The sequence below is a fragment of the Canis lupus genome, chromosome 11, assembly GCF_011100685.1.
Source record: "Canis lupus familiaris isolate Mischka breed German Shepherd chromosome 11, alternate assembly UU_Cfam_GSD_1.0, whole genome shotgun sequence".
Lineage (NCBI taxonomy): Eukaryota > Metazoa > Chordata > Mammalia > Carnivora > Canidae > Canis > Canis lupus.
This window is the reverse complement of record NC_049232.1, coordinates 39,342,432-39,361,908: the sequence shown is the minus strand read 5'-3', so window position 1 is coordinate 39,361,908 and position 19,477 is coordinate 39,342,432. Positions and strand designations below refer to the sequence as shown.

The 19,477-nt window shown below is 40.7% G+C and overlaps 1 protein-coding gene across 3 annotated transcripts in view; it reads left to right on the top strand.

The window, feature by feature from the left end:
- The window catches only part of SLC24A2 (solute carrier family 24 member 2), a 251,756-nt gene that overhangs the window by 217,011 nt on the left and 15,268 nt on the right, over positions 1-19,477 (top strand). For all 3 annotated transcript variants that reach the window (XM_038552506.1, XM_038552504.1, XM_038552505.1), the window contains 2 exons: positions 5,222-5,362; positions 13,270-13,359. In XM_038552506.1, the coding sequence (XP_038408434.1) occupies positions 5,222-5,362; positions 13,270-13,359 (231 nt within the window). The remainder of the gene's footprint in view (positions 1-5,221; positions 5,363-13,269; positions 13,360-19,477) is intronic.

Below are 19,477 nucleotides of genomic sequence, written 5' to 3'. Positions count from 1 at the left end.
AGGGGCATCTGGGTGCTGTCAGTTAAGCATCTGTCTTCAGGTCAGGGCATGATCTCAAGGTCCTGGGATGGAGCCCCACATCAGGCTCCCTGCTCAGCAGAGAAGTCTACTTCTCCCTCTCCCCTCTCCCTCTGTGATCTCTCTCTTCTCTCTCAAATAAATGTATAAAATCTTTCAATTAATTAATTTAATTAAAAGATTCTCATGATAGTAGGCCACAAGTGGACAAGCTGTAGGTATCCTCCCATTCTCCAGATAAATAAAAAATTAGTTGATTGCTCCAGAGACCTCCCAGTAGGTACCAACTGAACTCTGGAAGTGTTCTCTTCTATCTGTAAGTGTTCTGATGGCCAGATCTCCAAGATCCAACCTTCAGTATTGATAAATGAATCCTAGAAGATGATTGCCCAGTTGTCACTTAGGATAACTCTCTCTCTCTCTCATTCTCTCTCTCTGTCCTCCCCCCCACCACACACACAAAGTTATCCAAGTAATTCCATTCAACCACTGAGGAGTTTCAGTTTTGAGGCTGCCATCCCTTGTTTTACAAAGATTCAAGGCTGCTTGCAAAAATACTTCTGAGGAAAATAGTAACATGAAGAATTTTAAGAAAAGTCAGCACAAGAGGAGAAGGAAAAGGAAAGGGTGGGCCTGGGGTAAGCGACACAGACCCCAGAGCTGTGATGGGTGGGTGGAGTTTACAGATTTGACTCTGAATCCCCCAGGGCAGAGCAAGGGGAAGAAATAGTATCATTTACCTGATTCACAGTATTTCTAAGATTTTTCAAAGTTGCTCAAAAGAAGCATGACTTTTCCCAGTGCTGAGATGTGAAAGATATTTTTCTCCCTTGATTCCTCAGAAAGAGGACATTGGATTAGTGAGGTTCCACTGCGAGCAATCAAAAGCCCAAAGTAACATGGCCTGAGTACAATAGAATTTTAGGTTTCTCTCAAGTCACTATACGTAGCTCAGGACTAGAACAGCTCTTGATGGGTATCAGGAACTCAGATGCTTTCATATTTTTTCTCCACTTCATGGTCCAAGATGACTGTTAAAGTTCTGGCCAAAATGTTCCATTCCAGCCAGCAGGAAGAAGGAAGGAGAGATGAAGGACACACCTCCATCCTTTAAAGATACATCCTTAAGTTGCAGAGGATTTTTCTGATTACTTCTTGTTGGCCAGAACCTCCCATGGCCATGCCTCATTGCAAGAGAGGCTGAAAACAGAGCCTTTCACTTGACGGGATGAGCACTGGGTGTTATTCTATATGTTGGCAAATTGAACACCAATAAAAAATAAATTTATTTAAAAAAAAAAAGAAAACAGAGCCTTTATTCTAGGCCTAGGTGAAAGTGGGCTTTCTGTCACCCATGAAGATGCACACTTTCATCTAGGCCTAGGATAAAGGCTCTCAGGTATTGAGGTTAGGGTTTCAACATAGGAATTAGGGGAGGGCACCATTGAGTACATAACAGGCAGAAGCTCGAAGCTCCTGCCTCATGTCCTGCCAGGACCCATGAGCAGGGAGCCTGATGAGGGGCTCGATCCCAGGACCCTGAGATCAGGGCCTGAGCGGAAGGCAGACACTTAACCAACTGAGCCACCCAGATGCCACTCTGTCCTCTCTTTTAAAACCAAGTTTCCTTGAACCCAGGAGTTAGGACCTAGTGTACTAGTTTGCATGAGAAGACACTCCATGAATACCTGCAGGTGATGGTGGTCACTGCCTAAGACATCACAGCAGGAGCAAAGCCTGGAAGCCAGGACTTCTTATTCTCTAGCACCTACTCTTCCCACCAAGCTGCACTGATCCCTTCATGGTCTGGCACACAGCACACATTATGTGGGAAGGTAAAGTCATGTGTTTTAGTCTCAGATTTTTCCGTATCAGAAACTATAAAACCCTAAAGAGCTGATTGCTGGCCTTGGTTTCACATAAGTCTAGTGCTTCTACCGAGACCCCAGCATGTATCAACTATTTTAAACCCTTCTATCAAAAGTCATTTGAATTTTTTCTGGGGCTTTTTTTTCATTGTTTTGTTTTCTGTGGACACTCCACAGAAGCTTTTGGAGGTTTGGATGGGTTGCTACAAGGTCAAAGCTGAGATGCCACAACTCCAGGAAAAATTGAAAAATCAGTACACTAACCTCAGTGGCCTCTCACCAGGGCTGAGACTAATGAACAACATGCCAGCAGCCCCAGCTTGGGCAAAGGCAAAACTGGCCCCAGACTTCGAATGGTTTTTTTTTTTCCACTTCTCTAACCAGCTTGCAAGCTGTCGCCCATTGAATCAGTGAGATTGCACTTGGCAAGAAGACAATGAAAATTTTCCCCAAAATATGCTGACAGCCTTGCTCCCAGGACACCTCTTGAAACCACCCCCAGGTTCTGGGCTCCTATATTCTGTAGCAGAACTCTTTCCCAAGAGGCTGTGGATTCTGGATGAAGAGCTCTGTTTATATGGCCTGAAAGCCAGGTTCTTCTTCTTGCCCATTTCTGCCCTAGCAACGCCACCTCAAATGCAGCTTTTGGAAGCTGTACAATATAGCTAATTGTTTGCGCTGGACAGTAGTGTGTTTAGAGCTTATGCATCTAAACAGACAATTATTTTCTGCTATTTGCTAGTGGCACTGCCTGCCTGGTGACTTTGGCAGATGGAGAAAGGAGCTAATCCGTAGGTTATAAGCAGAAGGGTTATTGATGAAATGTCACCATCTGTTGGTGTCATTAAAATGATATGAGTCATAAAGAGTTGCTTTTGTTTTTTCTCAGAAAAAGGTTAGCTTAGAGTCTAGAGAGAAGTTGCTAGATTGTGGATGGCAGTTGGATGGGACTAGGGGCTGCGAGTGTCAGTCCTGGAAGGGGGAGGAGCCTTGATGAGCTTATCAGATCAGCTTGATGAGTCTTTCGAGAGGTGCTGGAATCCTCTGCCTGAATAGAACCAGCCATCTGGTATGAGATGAGGTCCTTATTGGGAATGATGCTTCAACTATCCCATGATTCCTCCCTATGTCTGAGTCATCTAATGGGGGAGGGGGAAGTCATTCATTTGGGATAAACAAGAAAGATCATACCTAGGAGGGAGCAGTTAAAGCACACCTGTCTCCTAAAACTCTCATTGGCCTCGTTACAGAGAGATTATTCATGCAGCCAGCTGACATCTTGGGAGGCTGGCAATCTCAATGGGGAATGATATTTTCTATGTCTGCTGTATCTCCTGGGAGGACATGGAGTGATCTCAGAAGAGGAACCCATGACAGTATGCCCAAGCTTGCATCAGACATGGGAGCCCCCAGGATGTAGAAAAGGAAGCAGCGAGTGGAACCATATGAATGATATAGTGAAGGAATCAGCTTCTGGTCTTTTTTTTTTTTTTTTTTTTTTTTTTTTTAGCTTCTGGTCTTACTGAACTTACTGTCTTCCTCCCTGTCAATTTCATTGATTTCTTCTGTAACTTATTTATTATTTATTTTCTTCTGCTTACTTTGGATTTAATTTGCTCTCCTTCTTCTAGTTTCCTAAAGAGGAAACACAGATTGTTATTTAAACTTTCTTCTTTGCCAACATGTCGCATAGCAAAGGGATGGAGAGCATGAGAAGTATACTCAGTGAGGATACGGATGACCAAAAAACTGGTACCGACTTCCTAATTCTGCCTATTTATCTAATCCTCTTGGTTCACTCGTATTTGCTGTTTATAAACTCTTTTACCCACTGCCAAGGAAGGACATATGCCCAAAGAGAAAGAACCTGTTATTACCAACTTTTTTCAGTATGGCTTAAGATTCCTTTTACATATATATATATTTTTAATTTTAACTCATGGAGAGAGAGTGTGGGTGATTGTGTAAACCACTACAAATTCTTTTGGCAGTACTAGGGTTGAAATTATAAATAAACATAACACCACAACGTATCGGCCTTACACCCAGCCTTGCATCTGGTTGAGTCCTTTTCCCCTCTCCAGTTGGCCTAAGCCTGCCCGCCACACATCCCCTGCCCCTCCCAAGGAGAGGGGTGCTGGGGCGGGATGGGGGGGGTCAGTGCTGCTGTTGGAAATAGTGCGCACTGCTGGAAGCAAGAGCCACAAGGGGTGGGCAGGAGCTTCATGAAGCCTATGAGGGTTATTTATATGGTCTCAAAGGGAGGCATCCATGAAAAAGTTCCTGATGATATTTTTAGATCTGATGCTTGATCCTCCTGCAGCACTTTCATTTTTACACAGGCAGGGAAGGGAGTGATTGATGCTGTCTGCAGTGCTGTTTTGAAGGCTTGGAGGGTCCATCTGACAGGCTAATGGTCAGACTGCCTGGCCCGTGGCCACCTCCTGTCTCTTCTAGATCTGGAACTTCAGAAGCTGCTGACTTCAGCAGGTGGCACATAAAACCCTAGCCGCTTGCTGCCAAGTCAGACATTCTGAAGTTTACCCCTGACTCTGAGGTCCTGAGGTCCTGTGCAGTTGACACTCATGGGTTCAGTCTCTTGCTCTACTCCCATACTCTGTTTCTCTGGGAATGGGACACAGGATTGTGGAATAAGCCTTTGACTGGAATGAAAATGGTTTAGAATTTAACAAGATGATTATATAGTTTAAAAGCTCACAACCATACAATAATCCATGCGTTTGACTATTCCAGGGCTAGGGAAGAGAGTTGAGTATTATTACCGAATTGTTTTTATAGTTACTTTTATTTGCCCACTCAAAGTCAATGCTCTAAATATATATAAATTTATTTTTTAAAATAAAAGCATAGATATTTAAGTTTAAATTTTTTTTAATTAAAAAAAATCCTCCCCAAGGATTCCCATAATGAATCCTATAGCTTTATCTTCGAGGAGAAGGGAAGACACAGAGAAGGGGGGCATTGGGGTCTTTTGCTCTGTGGATATGGTTTCTCATAAAAAGTCCATGGATCATAGCTATAGCCCATTCCAGTTGGATGGTCATTTCATTTAAGTGAGAAGCTGAAGAGTGTTCAGGGAGAGAAAAGGAAGCCCCTGAGTTCTCATGGATGTGCAACATATTGTCTATCCCTGGGATTCAGACTCTGATACAAGGGGTTCTCTTACAAACTTAAAAATCATATGATGACGCTGGTGGGATAACCCAAGAAAATTCCTGATGGAGTCCCAAGCCACCCTCCCTGGCTATATGCTCTTGCTCTTGTACATGGTCATCTTTTTCGTTTATTCCTTCATCTCTATTTTTCTACAACAGACCACAGAGACGGGTGAAGATGAGGAGGACCAGCCTCTCAGCCTGGCCTGGCCTTCCAACCCCCGCAAGCAAGTCACATTCCTAATTGTTTTCCCCATAGTGTTTCCTCTCTGGATTACCTTACCCGACGTCCGCAAACCTGTGAGTAATCATTGTTTAATCGACTCCTTGTGAAAAGCTCAGTGTATAATAATATGCACAGGCTGCTTCTCTTTGCCTTGAGAGGCAAAGAGGGGGTAACATATGTACTTGTGTATGCTTATATATGTCTAAAATTTCTCTGGACAGGTACACAATTATAGTGATTGTTCAAGTTATCTGATCTATGTAACAAGCCACCTCAAAACATAGTGCCATGGAAACAATAAACACTCCATTCTGTTTGCAGATCCTGTAGATCAGGAATTCAAATAGGGCACATTGAGGGTTGCGTGTCTCTGCTCCGCAACATCCAGGGCCTCTGCTGGGAAAACTGAATAGCTGTGGGATGGACTCATCTGATGTTTCTAGGGGCAGAGATGATTCAAAGGCTGGGTTCAGCTGCGATGGTCTGTGGGAGAGCCTAAATGTGGCTTCTCCATGTGACTTGGGCTCCCTCACAGCATGGTAGCCTCAAGATAGTCAGATACTGTAGACAAGAGGTCAGGGCTCTAAGAATGAGTGTCCCAGCAGCACAAGGCAGAAGGTCTTTGATGACCTAAACTCAGAAGTCACAGCAAGCCACTTCCACTATATTCTAGGGTCAAAACATTCATAAGTTTGTCCTGATTAAAGGAGAGGAGACAAAAAATTTACCCAGAATATGTCAGTGTCATATAAGGTATGACATCTTTGATGGAAACAGTGTCAAAGAATTGGCAACCATGCTTTAAAGCCACCATTCAATTCAAAAAATAATGTAAAGAAACGTATTCGTGTAGTGTAAATGCCTACTTGTCTGATCTTCTCAATCCTGTATTGCTGTCATTACTACCATCGATATTCCTTTCTACCATTATTATGTAGCAGGTGCATTGACCATAATACCATCTTATGAGCAGCAAAGTACAATCTAAGTATAGATCAAATCAAAAGAACATCTCTCCTAGTGTTGAACTGGGTTCTTGGGCCAGTGCCCCAAAGGGTAAGGGAACTAATGATAGTAAGTAGCTGTACGTTTTGGTATGGCCCTGCACACACATCTCATTCAACAAAGGTGTGCACCTACTGTACATCAGACTCTGCCCTATGTATTTCCAATAAGTCATATTGTGGAATCTCAAGAAACAGCTAGCATAGGAATATGTGTGTACACACCCACATTTTATATATGCATTTCTTATATATAATGTTATATATTATTGGCATAAGTGGAAAGAAACTTACACCCAAAGAAGTTAACTAACTCATCCCTGATCACTTCCTCAGAGATGGAGCAAAGTTTCAGATCCAAGTCCAGGTGACCACACAACTTGGACTCCCGCCCTATTTCATGATACCAGAAAGTGGAAGTCCAAGAATATCATGTCTGAATGCATTTACAATAAGGCACTGTGGTAACATGCAGCAAAATTGAGCATAAATCTTAAGAGCCCCATGGTGATCCCACTCTCAGTACTTTAAGAAGGCAGAAGAAAAATCCTGTCCCCACTGACCTATAAATAATCCAGCTGGTGGAGAGCCATGTCTTGTCAGGTACAGGCCAGAAAAGGGACCCCCTCATGTAAGGACTCCCAACGTTAGAGGTTTCCAAATAGAGGGTGCATGTAACAAGTGTGACTTACTTAAAGCAGTATTTAAGTTTCTTTATTTACAACATAATTGCAGAACATCTGCTCTGTGCAAAGGCCTGGCTTCCTGGAAACCTCCAGTGAATGAGCTGGAATGTGTTGAGTTTCTTCATGGCTCACGTCACACTGACATTTCTGAGATGCGCGTGCTCACATGTGCTCTCTCTCTCACACACACACACACACACACACACTTTCTCTCTCTCTCTCCTTCCATTGTTCTGTTTAGACGAGTGCTTTTGCTCTGCCCCAAGGAGGAAATTCAGAGAGACAAACATGAGTTCCTAAATTCCTGTGCCTAGTTTAGTGTGGCCCCATATAGGAGGCTGATGGCCTGCAAAGGGGGTGTCAGCACACAGCCACTGGAGCAGTCAGGAAAAGTGTGCAGGAATGGGAGGAAGATGCCAGTAACCAAGGCCTGGGCTCTCAGGTTGGGTTGGACTCCTAGAGCAAGGGCTGGAAAAGTGCTGGTTGTCTCTGTGATCTGAGCTCAAAGGACAAGGACGCTGTTAGGGAAGATCAAAGCTCTGAACCAGCGACTCTGGGACAACACACAGGACTCCACCATGGCAGCAGTGAGCTGGATCACGACAGCTGTCCTGGCTTATGCTACAACCCCAAAGGATACAAGGCAAGAAGATGCAGCTGCACATGATGCTCTCCTTTGTAATACCATGGACTGATCATTCACTGTGCACAAACCTTGAGAGCCAGCTTCTGGGCCTGGGTAGCCAAGAGCCATCCCTGGGATGAACTGGATTTTTTTCTCTTTCTTTGCATATACTATGTGCTGTCCCAAGCAAAAATGCAACTCTCAGAGCATTTGGTGGTTTTAAAATTTCCTTAGCATATATTTATTGAATACCTATTATATGCCAAGCATCAAGCCTATACCCGAAAAGACATGTGAAGACACAGAATTCACAATTCCTATCTTTAAGGGGCTCAAAACTTAGTAGAAGAAATAAGGCATGTAACTATAGGGCAAGACTGGCTAGCCATATCAGTGACAGTAGCTAGATTCAAACAAATGTCCTGACTCCATCAGTGTTCTCATTCTACCACACTGACTACAATGTTTTCCCCCCACATAACTCATGAGCTGTGCAACCTTGAGAAAGTCACTTCTCAACTGTGAACCTCACTTTTCCTCCTCTCTGAAATACAGGGAGGGAAGATCTCTAGATTCCCTGCCAGCCATGACATCCTATGATTAAGGAAAGCATAAAGAGATAACCATCAACGCAGCACTGCAAATTTAAGGGGACCGTACATCCCAGTTTGCCCAGGATAATCCCAGTTTAATCTCAAAACATCCTGGTTTGGAATATGAATTATATGGCCATCCTCTGCATATACAAAACGCCAAATGAAAAACCATGCCTGTGGATACAAAAGCCAATAAGTGGCTTCTTGATCATGCTTAGCATGATCAAGAAGAGTTTCATTAGGTTTGGTCTTGTGTCTGTTATCATTTGCTGTGTGACACACCAGCCCAAAACTTAGCAGCTTAAAAAAGTAAGCAATTTTTAAATGCAGAATTCTATGAATTGACCATTTGTTCTGGGCTCAGCTGGACAGTTCTGCTCACTTAGATGGCTGGGGTCTTGTTGGCATAGGATCATGTCAGCTGGAAAAGCTCATCTCTGCACCACATGGTCTCTTACCTTACGTAGGCTAGTCAAAGCTGATTCACGTGACAGCCACGTTCCAAGGGCAGCAAGAATGAAAGCTACAGAGCCTCTTGAGATCCAGTTTGGAATCCCCCCACGCTGTCACTTTTACCATATCCTGTTGGTCAAAGAAAGGCATAAGCCCACCCCAGAGTCAAAGGACGGGAAAATAGACCCCACCTCTTGGTTATAAAGGGTTGTGGCTGTTTTGACAGTCTTCATGCTCTGCCACAAGGGCCTTTTGAAAAAATATCAAGGGAGAGGAAAAAGAGGAGAAAATTATTAATTAATAAACACGTGCTACTCCGGAGGGCCTGGCAACTCTCCGTCTCCCAGTAGTTTTTGAATTACCCGTGGAGATGAACGTTCCAAACCTTGACAGTAATTACGAGGAAAACATGATTTTTTTAGTATCCATCCAGTTTCAGAGTAAACAGTACTCCCACTTGTTTTTATTTCCCCTTTATTTATATGCAAATTATATGACAGTGTTTGTGGGATTGTACACCATTCCAGCTCAGATTAATTCACTTTTATAGTTTTCTTAAAATAATGGCTTCAGTTTAAACGCAAAAGAACGAAAATATAAACCTCAATGAGAAACATGTCTTTGATAAACACTGAAAATAATAAAGGAAATAGAGACCCCAAAAGTTATATTCTCTCCTGATCCAGGATGGAGTTTCTTACAAAACAGGAATACATCAAAACATGACCTTTTGAACTGGGAAGGTACCTAAGAAGTCAGCTCTGTTTTTGCCATTGATACCATTCATTGATTGGTTCACCAAATATTTATTGTGTCTGCTGTGTGCCAAGCATAGGCTTAGCAAAAACGAGTGATTGAGACCCAGAGAGGTTTAGTGACTTGTTCAAGCACACCCAGCAAGTAAGAGGCAAAGTCAAGACTCTCAGCCAGGTCTCTGCAGGCACTTCCATCTCTCTGAATGTCAGTTCCCTCAACTCTTAGAAAACAAAACAAGGATAACATCATCTAATAACAACCACCATTATTATCTCAGTACTTATTATGTGGCACTCTGGTAGACACTTCGTGAACATGAAATCCTCAGAACAACTATATATCGTTATTTCCCCCTATTTTACAGATGAAAAAACTGAGGCTTAGAAGATGAAATTATTTCTCTCAGATCACATCACTGGTAATTGGTGAGCAAGGATTTCAATACTGGTCCTATTAATCCAGAGAACACACTTTTAATATTAAATAGGATTGTTTGGTGGACTGTTGTTAGATATGCATGCCCCAGAACCTTGCACAGAATAGATGCTCAGTGAATATTTAGCCATTTAAATCAGTAAGGATACGGCCAATTTGTGCAATCAGCTAATGTCCAGAAATATTTCTCAAGCCAAGAAAGTATCCCACTGATGTACTAAAAGCTTCTAATGAGAACATTAGCTGTCAATTATACACGTAAACCATTACATTGGGAACAAAATGGCCGCCACATGGACGCAATTTGCTTTTTGCTAATTAGTATGAGGTTCATCCCAGCAGATGTTAGGATGAGCCACCCTTACTAACCAAAAATTGACATGTCAGACCTTGGCTTCAAGGGCTATTTTCTTCCTTCCAATGAGACTGGTAACTAAATAATTGCACAAGTATCACTGGGTAGTGATGTCTGGAATGAGACCATAGAGTCCAAATAAGGGGAGTCATTCAGAAGAAAATGAAAGAAGAAGGAATTACCTGGGCTGTGAGATTGGAAAGGACAAGATAGTTTGACAGTTGGGAAACATTTAACTGAACTGCTGATGCATAAAGGGTTGATACTTCCCAATCAGGGACGATATGGGAGGTTGGGCGAGGCAGATGGCCATACAGCTGGAATGCTAGCCTCTACCTCCCCGATGCTCCTTATATTTTTCTGCCATTCAGAGAACAGGCTGGGATTATGATCATCATTATCATTATGTCTGTAAGCTGGGCATACTTTGAGCATCATTGACCTTGTTTTTTTTTTTTTTAAGAAAAAAAATGGTATAACCTAAATATTAGGAAGGAATACCTGCTGGATAGTCAGACAGAGCTGGGTTTGAATTTCAGGTCTAGTTCAAGATCTGGGTACAGAGTAGGTACCTGGCCTTTACCTGCCCTTCATTTATGATGAAGACCTGGAAACTTACAAATAAAAACTATCTTTAATTTCTTTTCACTGAGTCCCTAGTATAACACTAGGTACATATAGATGCCCATGAATTACTAATTGGCCTCTTGATCAAGAATCATAAGCATCATCAAAAGAGGTTTTCATTAGCATGTTGATGTGAACTTAGTTCCTTTATATCCTTACTCTGATTCCTTAGTTTCTACCTTTTGACTAGGAATGTTCCATGGGTCAGGGATGATATTTTTCAGATGAGAAATATCTCCAAATAATTTGATTCTAACTCATCACACTACATCAATGTGCAGATATGCAAAGGTATAACAAAATAATTACATATTTAATAAATGATCTAACCTGTAAAATGAGCAATCTATGAAATGAAGACTCTCCCAAGATCTCCAGTACATATGCCATACCATAAAGTATGGAGATGGTACTCCATTCCCTCACAGGATGCTCAGAATCAAGCTCACAACCTGATTGCTGCTCCAATCACATGCGTGGCCCCATACAAGAAAGGCCTTTTCCTTCCCTGTCACACAGCCTGGCCATACGAGAAGAAACTCTTACTCACTTAGGATCCTGAAACAGTGACGTGCGACCAGAAGAAAAGAATGGGAACTCCATTCAGCTAAATGCCATGTCTGGAAAAACTTGCACTGTCAATTTTAAGGTTTGGGGAATCTGCTCTCTAAAATCCAGCTAAAGCCTCAGCTCTAAAGGAATTCACTCTCAGAAGTAAATGTCTCAACGTCCACTTTGAAAAATGGATTACTTTTTTTTTTTCCCATAACCCACTAACGTGTTCAGGCCCCCAGTAGGGGCCTGAGTCTTTAGCCAAAATATTTTCCTCCCACTCCCTGGGGTCTGATGTCTCTCTCAATTTAAGCAAGCCCACAGGTCTTGCAGATACTACAGCTAACAAACAGCGCAAAAAAAGTCAGCACTCATTAAGCAAAAGAAATTGTTATTGTGAAATTTAACGGAATGGCATGAGTGATAATAAAAACATATATTGAAAATTCAAAATTAGTAAAGAGAACATAAGCCTGGTCTGGGGTGATAGAGACTGTGTTCATTATTATTATAGATATTCATTATATATATAATATATCTATAATAACATATATATTATATATATAATATTAATATATATATTAATATATTATTATAGATATATATAGAGAGATTCCTCTTAATGAAGCTCTCAAAAGCCATGACAGAAAGTGTTCTGTGTGGCTGCCCAAGGTCTGCTCTTTAGACAATTGAAATAGCTTTCATCCAAGTCAACTCCAGAATTCACTTCCCTGGACAAAATTGGATGGAATTATCAAAGCAAAAAATGAGATTGTTTCTCATACTGGAAAGCTTTGAAATAAAAAGTGTTCGGTTGGCAATAATAGGTGAGAGGGTGAGGGCATTCTGCTACCCGAGTATGTTTTAAAGGACCCCAATTTTGGAGAAAAAAAAAAGCTATCAACAAAAGACCACCACAATCCAGTGTAAGCCTGGATCTCTCTGTAGTGGGGTCAGGTAAAAAACACTGCATTTTGAGTATCTGATTTTGGCTAACATTTGAAAGAAACTAAAAGTGTTCACACTGAGCGCTGAGCAATTTATAGAATTGGTGAATCATTATGCTGTATTGTACACAATATAACATTGTATGTTCATTATAATTGAATTTAAAAAATAAAAATAAAAAGTGTTCAGACTCTAAGTCTGCAATTGCACAAAGGCCAGTGCTCAAAGCAGAAATGGACATAATACAGTCAGGGGTGCGGAACAGGAGAAAAAACCATCCCAAGATCATCTACTCTACCTCCTGTGTGAAGAGCAACACATTGGGCCTCTGTCTATACTCTATAAGGGTGGTTCAAATATGTTCTAGAGTGTGGCTGTCATCAGGAATCTATAGAAACTATGGTGATGACTTCTGTGTGGCTTTTCCCAGTAATTCGTGGTACTATAAGATGAACCTGTTTTGCAACCTATTGATCCTTCTTGTTAAAAGCAATTAATCACATAGTTTTTCTGGCTAATGGACTGATAGGATACATGGGGTGAAGCAATAGAAACTGATTCTGATGAACTTGAGCAGAAGGGAACAGAAGAGGGAGGAAGGCTATGAGGTGGTCAAAAGATTGAGGGCAAGGCTGAGAAACCAGGCCGTGGGAAGGGCAAGGGGCAGGGGGCATCTGAGCAGCCAGCAGCAGAAACAGACATTCTCTTCAAGAGACTTCCATCTCAGGAACTTGCTTGGTGATGATATGGCTCCAACCAACATTCCCAAGAGTGAGTCTTCCTGTTCCAGCTTGACTGGAGTTAGGCAGGGCCTTCTGATTGCTGAGCCTATGAAGATGGAAGGCAATGGAGAAGTAGCGGCAATAGTGGATTTAGCTTTGGTCTGTCAGATCCACCTCACTGGACAGCACTGACACTCTCCCCTCTTTCTGGTTCTCTTTCAGTCATCAAGGAAGTTTTTTCCCATCACGTTCTTTGGCTCCATCACGTGGATCGCTGTATTCTCTTACTTGATGGTCTGGTGGGCACACCAGGTAAGACCTCCATAGGAAGGCCCATTTGCCTGGTTCTTCTCATGGTTGCCAAAGGGCTAATCAATGTGTTTGCTTTTGAAAAGTGTCAGAGGATATTTACCCCAAAGATACAAATGTAATGAAACAATAGGACACCTGCACCCCAATGTTCATAGCAGCATGTCCACAATAGCCAAACTGTGGAAGGAGCCATGATGTCCTTTGACAGATGAATGGATAAAGAAGATATGGTAATATATACAATGGAATATTACTCAGCCATCAGAAAGGATGAATACATACCATTTACATCAACACGGATAGAACTGGAGGGTATTGGAATGCCTGGGTGGCTCAGCAGTTGAGCATCTGCCTTTGGCTTGGGGTGTGATCCCAGGATCCTGGGATCGAGTCCCAAATCGGGCTTCCTGCATGGAGCCTGCTTCTCTCTCTGCCCCTCTTTCTCTCTGTCTCTCATGAATAAATAAATAAAATCTTAAAAAAAAAAAAAAAAGAACTGGAGGGTATTATGCTGAGTGAAATAAGTCAATTGGAGAAAGACAATTATTACATGATTTCACTCGTATGTGGAATATAAGAAATAGTGAAAGGGACTATAAGGGAAAGGAGGGAAACTAAATGGGGAAAAATTAGAAAGGAAGACAAACCATGAGAGACTCCTAACTCTGAAACTAAGAAGGGGTTGCAGAAGGGGAGGTAAGTAAGAGGATGGGGTAACTGGGTGATGGACACTAAGAAGGGCTCATAATGAGATGAGCACTGGGCATTACACTATATGTTGGCAAACTGAATATAAAGAAGATATTTTTTAAAAGGAAAAAAAAGAAAAGTGTCAGAATAGTATTGTGTCCAACAAGACAGGATACATATTCCAGGACTAAAGGATTTAAGCCCACTTCACTTCCCCATGCCTCCTGGTCTCCTCCTATAGTGGGGAGTCAAATCAGCACAACCCTGAACATCCGTGTGGAGGAGGTCCCCTCAACTCTTCTTGCCTTCTGTAGCCTGAATCTAGGCCTACCCAGGTCTAAGAGGAATGGCAAGGTTTTACCTGATTCCATGACACTTACTTCCTCTTGACAGCCGCTCACCTCATGCTCTCACCAGCTTTTCAGATTGGCTCTAGGAAGAGAACTGGAGACAAGAGAGTCTCTTATTTGAACCTCAGTTTGCTATCATGATGATGTATTTTGCTTTTCCCACTTTTAACTCAGTACTAGTCGTAGTGCCCATCACAAAACTAAATTCTCAGGAATTGTTTGCTGTAACACATGGATGAAAGAATGAATTGCCAACATTTCACATTCTCAGAGATAATACTGGTAACTATTACTGATCAAATGGGTACCAGATGCTGGACAATTCATATCGCTTTGTCCTCCTGATCTTGACAGTCACTGTGTTCATAGGCACAAATCCCATGAAGGAGGTACTATTATTATCCACAGTTGGAGGAGTTATGCTTAGAACTAATAATAAAAATCCTCAGGATCATATAGGTTTAAGTAACAGAACTGAGATTATAACCCAGAGCTCTGAAACTCCAGAACCTATGCTTTTATCCTCTATTATAAGCTGCACAAATTTCAAACTTCCCACTTGTATTCTTTGTTTAACATAGTCTGAAAATATATATCATATACATCTGATAAAGCACTTGTATCCAGGATATATTTTTTAAATTCTTAAAATTCAATGATGGAAAGGCAAGGGGCACCAGACTGGCTCAGTTGGTAGAGCATGTGACTCTTTATCTCAGGGTCATAAGTTCAAGCCCCATGTTGGGTGTGGAGCCTGCTCAAAAAACAAACCAAAACAAAACAAAACAAAACAAACCCCACACATAAAACAATAAAAAGGCAAGCATCTACAGGCATCCTAATGTTTAAGATGGACAAAAGATTTGAATAGATATTTTACCAAAGATGTGAAAATAGATAATACACAAGAAAACATGCTCAACATCTTATTCATTAGAGAAATGCAAATCAGCACCACAGTGAGATACCACTTCCCTCTCACTTAGGATGAATATAATAAAAAAGACAATAACAAATGTTGTAGAGGATGTATAGAAATTGGAACCTTTATATATTAGTGGCAAGAATGTTAAATAATGCAGCCTCTTTAGAAAACAGTTTGGCAGTCCACAAAATGTTAAACATAGAGTCACTATATGATCCAGTGATTCCACTACCTGTATACCCAGGAGAAATGAAAACATCCATACAAAAATTTATACACACATGTTCACAGAAGCATTATTCATAATTGCCAAATGATGGAAACCACCCAAATGCCCATCAACTAATGAAACCATATACAAAATGTGGTCTGTCCACACAGTAGAATACTATCCCACAATAAAAAGGAACAAAGTACTAGTACACGCTACATGTGAATGAATGTTTAAAATATGCTAAATGAAAAAGATAGTCAAAAAAGACCCCATGTTATATGACTTTAATTATAGGAAATGTGAAAAATTGGCAAATCTATAGAGACAAAGTACTTAATAGTTGCCTAGGGTTGGGGAGGTTGGAGGGAATGATGAGTGACTGCTAATAGGTATGGGGTTTCTTCCTGGGATAATGAAAAAGCTATAAATTTAAATTATGGTGATGGCTCTACAAGTTTATAAATATACTAAAAATTGAACTATCTACACTTTAAATAGGTTATTTTTATGATATATGAATTATATCTCAATAGAGTTGTTTAAAAATAAACACAAGGGGAGCCTGGGTGGCTCAGTGGGTTAAGCGTCCAACTCTTGATTTTGGCTCCGGTCATGATCTCAAGGTCATAAGATCAAGCCCCACATCAGGCTCTGCACTGGGTGTGGAGCCTGCTTGAGATTCTCTCTCTCCCTCTCCCTCTGCTTCTCCCCTCCTTCTCCCCCCCCCCCGCACAGCTTGCAGTCGTGCTCTCTCTCTAGACAAATAAACACGAGATACTACTTCACAAACACTAGCATGCCTATATTCAAAAAGGCAGATATGTGTTGATGAGGATGTGGAGAAGCAGGACTACAAACATTTATCAAAACTCACAGAACTATATACTTTTTAGAGGGTGAGTTTTACTGGATGTAAAATTATACTTTGCTGTATGTTTGTAAATTACACCTTAAAAAAAAAAAAGAACATATACCATCATTGAAAAAATCCACTGGAAATGTCAGTCTATATACCCAGTATTATTCCTTCAAGATACTGCATATTATTCCTATCCTAGTTATTTTTTAAGGAGTTTATTTGTTTATTCATGAGAGACACGGAGAGAGGCAGAGACATAGGCAGAGGGAGAAGCAGGATCCCTGCAGGGAGCCCAATGTGGACCCAATCCCAGGACCCTGGGATCACGACCTGAGCCAAAGGCAGATGCTCAACCACTGAACCACCCAAGCATCCCTATCCTAGTTGTTTTATGACATTTGACTTCAGATTATTCTTCCTGGATGTTTCCAAAAAATTGTTGACCCTGAAGAAACTCTGCTTGCCCCAAAGTCACAATTTTTCCACATTCACTGAAAGTCATTTGCCACCAATATCATTACAGTAGGTAAGCTGCTCCTCAGCCTCCAGATTTCCATGCTAGAAGGACTATTTGCTATTCATAACATGTAATGGGTTTTTAAAAAATAATTATCTTTATTCTTAAAAAAATAATGGTTATTATTCTTTCCTGTCCTGATAAAGAAAAAAGTGGTGTTTTTTTTTTCTCACTTGTTTTCTGGATATTTCTCTTTAGCCATTCTAGAAAAAAATCATCCTATTGGCTTCCATCTTTTTTGTCCTTTTTAATGATTATCTTAATTCCATACTCTTGCTTCCTTTTCATTTTCTTGTAGAAAAAATGCAAACATAACGCCAAGAACAATAGTAATTACCAAAAGGCCCAGGAATATGAAGTGCATAAAGAGAAACCTTACTTTCTAGTAAAGCATAAGAAGTTTTTCTTTTCTCCTCTAGAAATGCTCTTCTAAGACATCCAGAGATCTGATCAAAATAGCAAATTCTTTTCTAAGCAGTCTAGCTCTAATTCTGTTGCTTATACTTTTGAGCTATAAAGGCCAGAAAGACAACAAATGCACCATTTAGTGTTCAACTATTTTATTATCCACAGTCTTACCAACAATAAATGCTATTTAATACCATTATTTAGCTACTGTTTGGCCAAAATTAAATGCCCTTTACATAAAATGCTTTACGCATATTTTCCCTTAGTTTTTGTTACTTTCTATTGTATTTGCATCATGAAATTAGTAAATGTCTTGGGTTATCAGAACATTAGGTTAAAATCTATCCTGCATCTAATATGAGAAGTTAGTTCCAAGAGTCAAATACGACCTTGTGTCTCATTTTGCCAACATGACATTTTTGCAGTTCCTCCTTAAATCAAGGCAATGACCTGCATCACACAATATTCAGAGCAGCACTGAATTTGGATTCTGAGTGGCCCCATCATCTACTTCAATCAGAAAACAGGAATTCCATCCAAGAAACATCTGATGTCCTTTCTACCCCTAACTTCTCTGATGCTAGCAATTTGATCAGTGCTATCCCATCCATGTACCTGTTATCTTGCCTCTAACTCTCCAGAAGCCAAATTCAATGAAATTTTCTTAAAATGAGCTTATGAAGACTAGTTCTCAATCAGTGAAAATGTTTCTAGGAGCCACATAGATTCATCAGAAGTTTGATGTACAATAAAAAATCTTCATTATTTTCATGATTTCCTGCATTGACTGATAACTGATGCCTATTAAATAACTGATGCCTATTAAACCCACTTCAGTCTCTGCTTCCAGAGCCCAGCGGCTAGTCTGATAAGTTGGAGAGGGAAAGGGGTAGTGTCTGAGTTAGCATAGCTGGTATTTATTGAGTATTTATACCTGACACCGTGTTCTTTGCTCTGTCTGCATCATCATATATAATCATCAGAACAGGGTGGACATTATTATCCCCATTCTACAAATGATTAAAACCAAGGCTCAAGAAAGTTGACTACCATGTACTGTGAGTGGCAGGCTAAGATTGGCACCCAATTCTCCCTTTATCTGAGCCATCACTCTTAGCCACACCATCGTAATACCCCACTTCAGTTTCTCTTTTTTTTTTCTGTCTATAGAGCCATTCAAACTCCAAATACAAGTGTTGTTTTAAAATAGCCACTGCTTTAGAACTCCCTTGAGGAATCATCCTATTTATTGGGGATGACAATCATTCAGTCAGCATCTTCAGTCTTTGAAAATGTTTCATTCCAAATCTAACAAACAAACAAAAAAAAAAATAGGTCATCAAGGAGACTTGGGCACTCCTGTGTTGAGCACTTATTTAATTTTTTCTAAGAGAATCAGTGGAAAACATGCTAGTAAAATCACCTAAGTATATAGATTGACTAATCTATTCAGCAAATAGATATTGAGAGTCTATTAAACACCAGGCGAGGGACGCCTGGGTGGCTCAGTGGTTGGGCATCTGCCTTCAGCTCATGGCATGATCCAGGTCCAGGAATGAAGTCCTGCATCAGGCTCCCTATGGGGAGCCTGCTTCTCCCTCTATCTCTCTGCCTCCCTCTGTATGTCTCTCATGAATAAGCAAAAAAATAAAAATCTTTAAAAAAAAAAAACACACCAGACAATATTCTATATATTAAGGAGACCAAGCAGTGATCAAGCAGTGATTCTGCTTGCATGGACTTCCTTTAGGATGGGGAACAAAGAATCTTTGCTCCATGAGGATAGGATAAACTACTTTAGCTAACCAGGCTCTAGAGCAGACGTGACCATCCAAACAAAAAATAGCTCCCAGCTATGCTTTTAAGTTAGTGGAAACCATGCTATTACTAATAAATCACAAAAGTTATTTAGAAATGAGCTTGTTCTATTCCCTAAAAACTCTTATTCTTACATGCTACTCTGGCCCTTTGAATTTTTTTTCCAAAAATGTTGAGTGTTATTGAGTAGGCTGTTGAAAACCAAATTGGGAGCATCATCTTAAAAGTTTTCAGAACTGCAGTTGACCAACTCCAGGAAATACATAAAGTTTTTAAAAGTCCCAAGAAGATTCTTTAAAAAGTTGCTCAAGAGAATAGAGGAACCTCCATCTGAGGC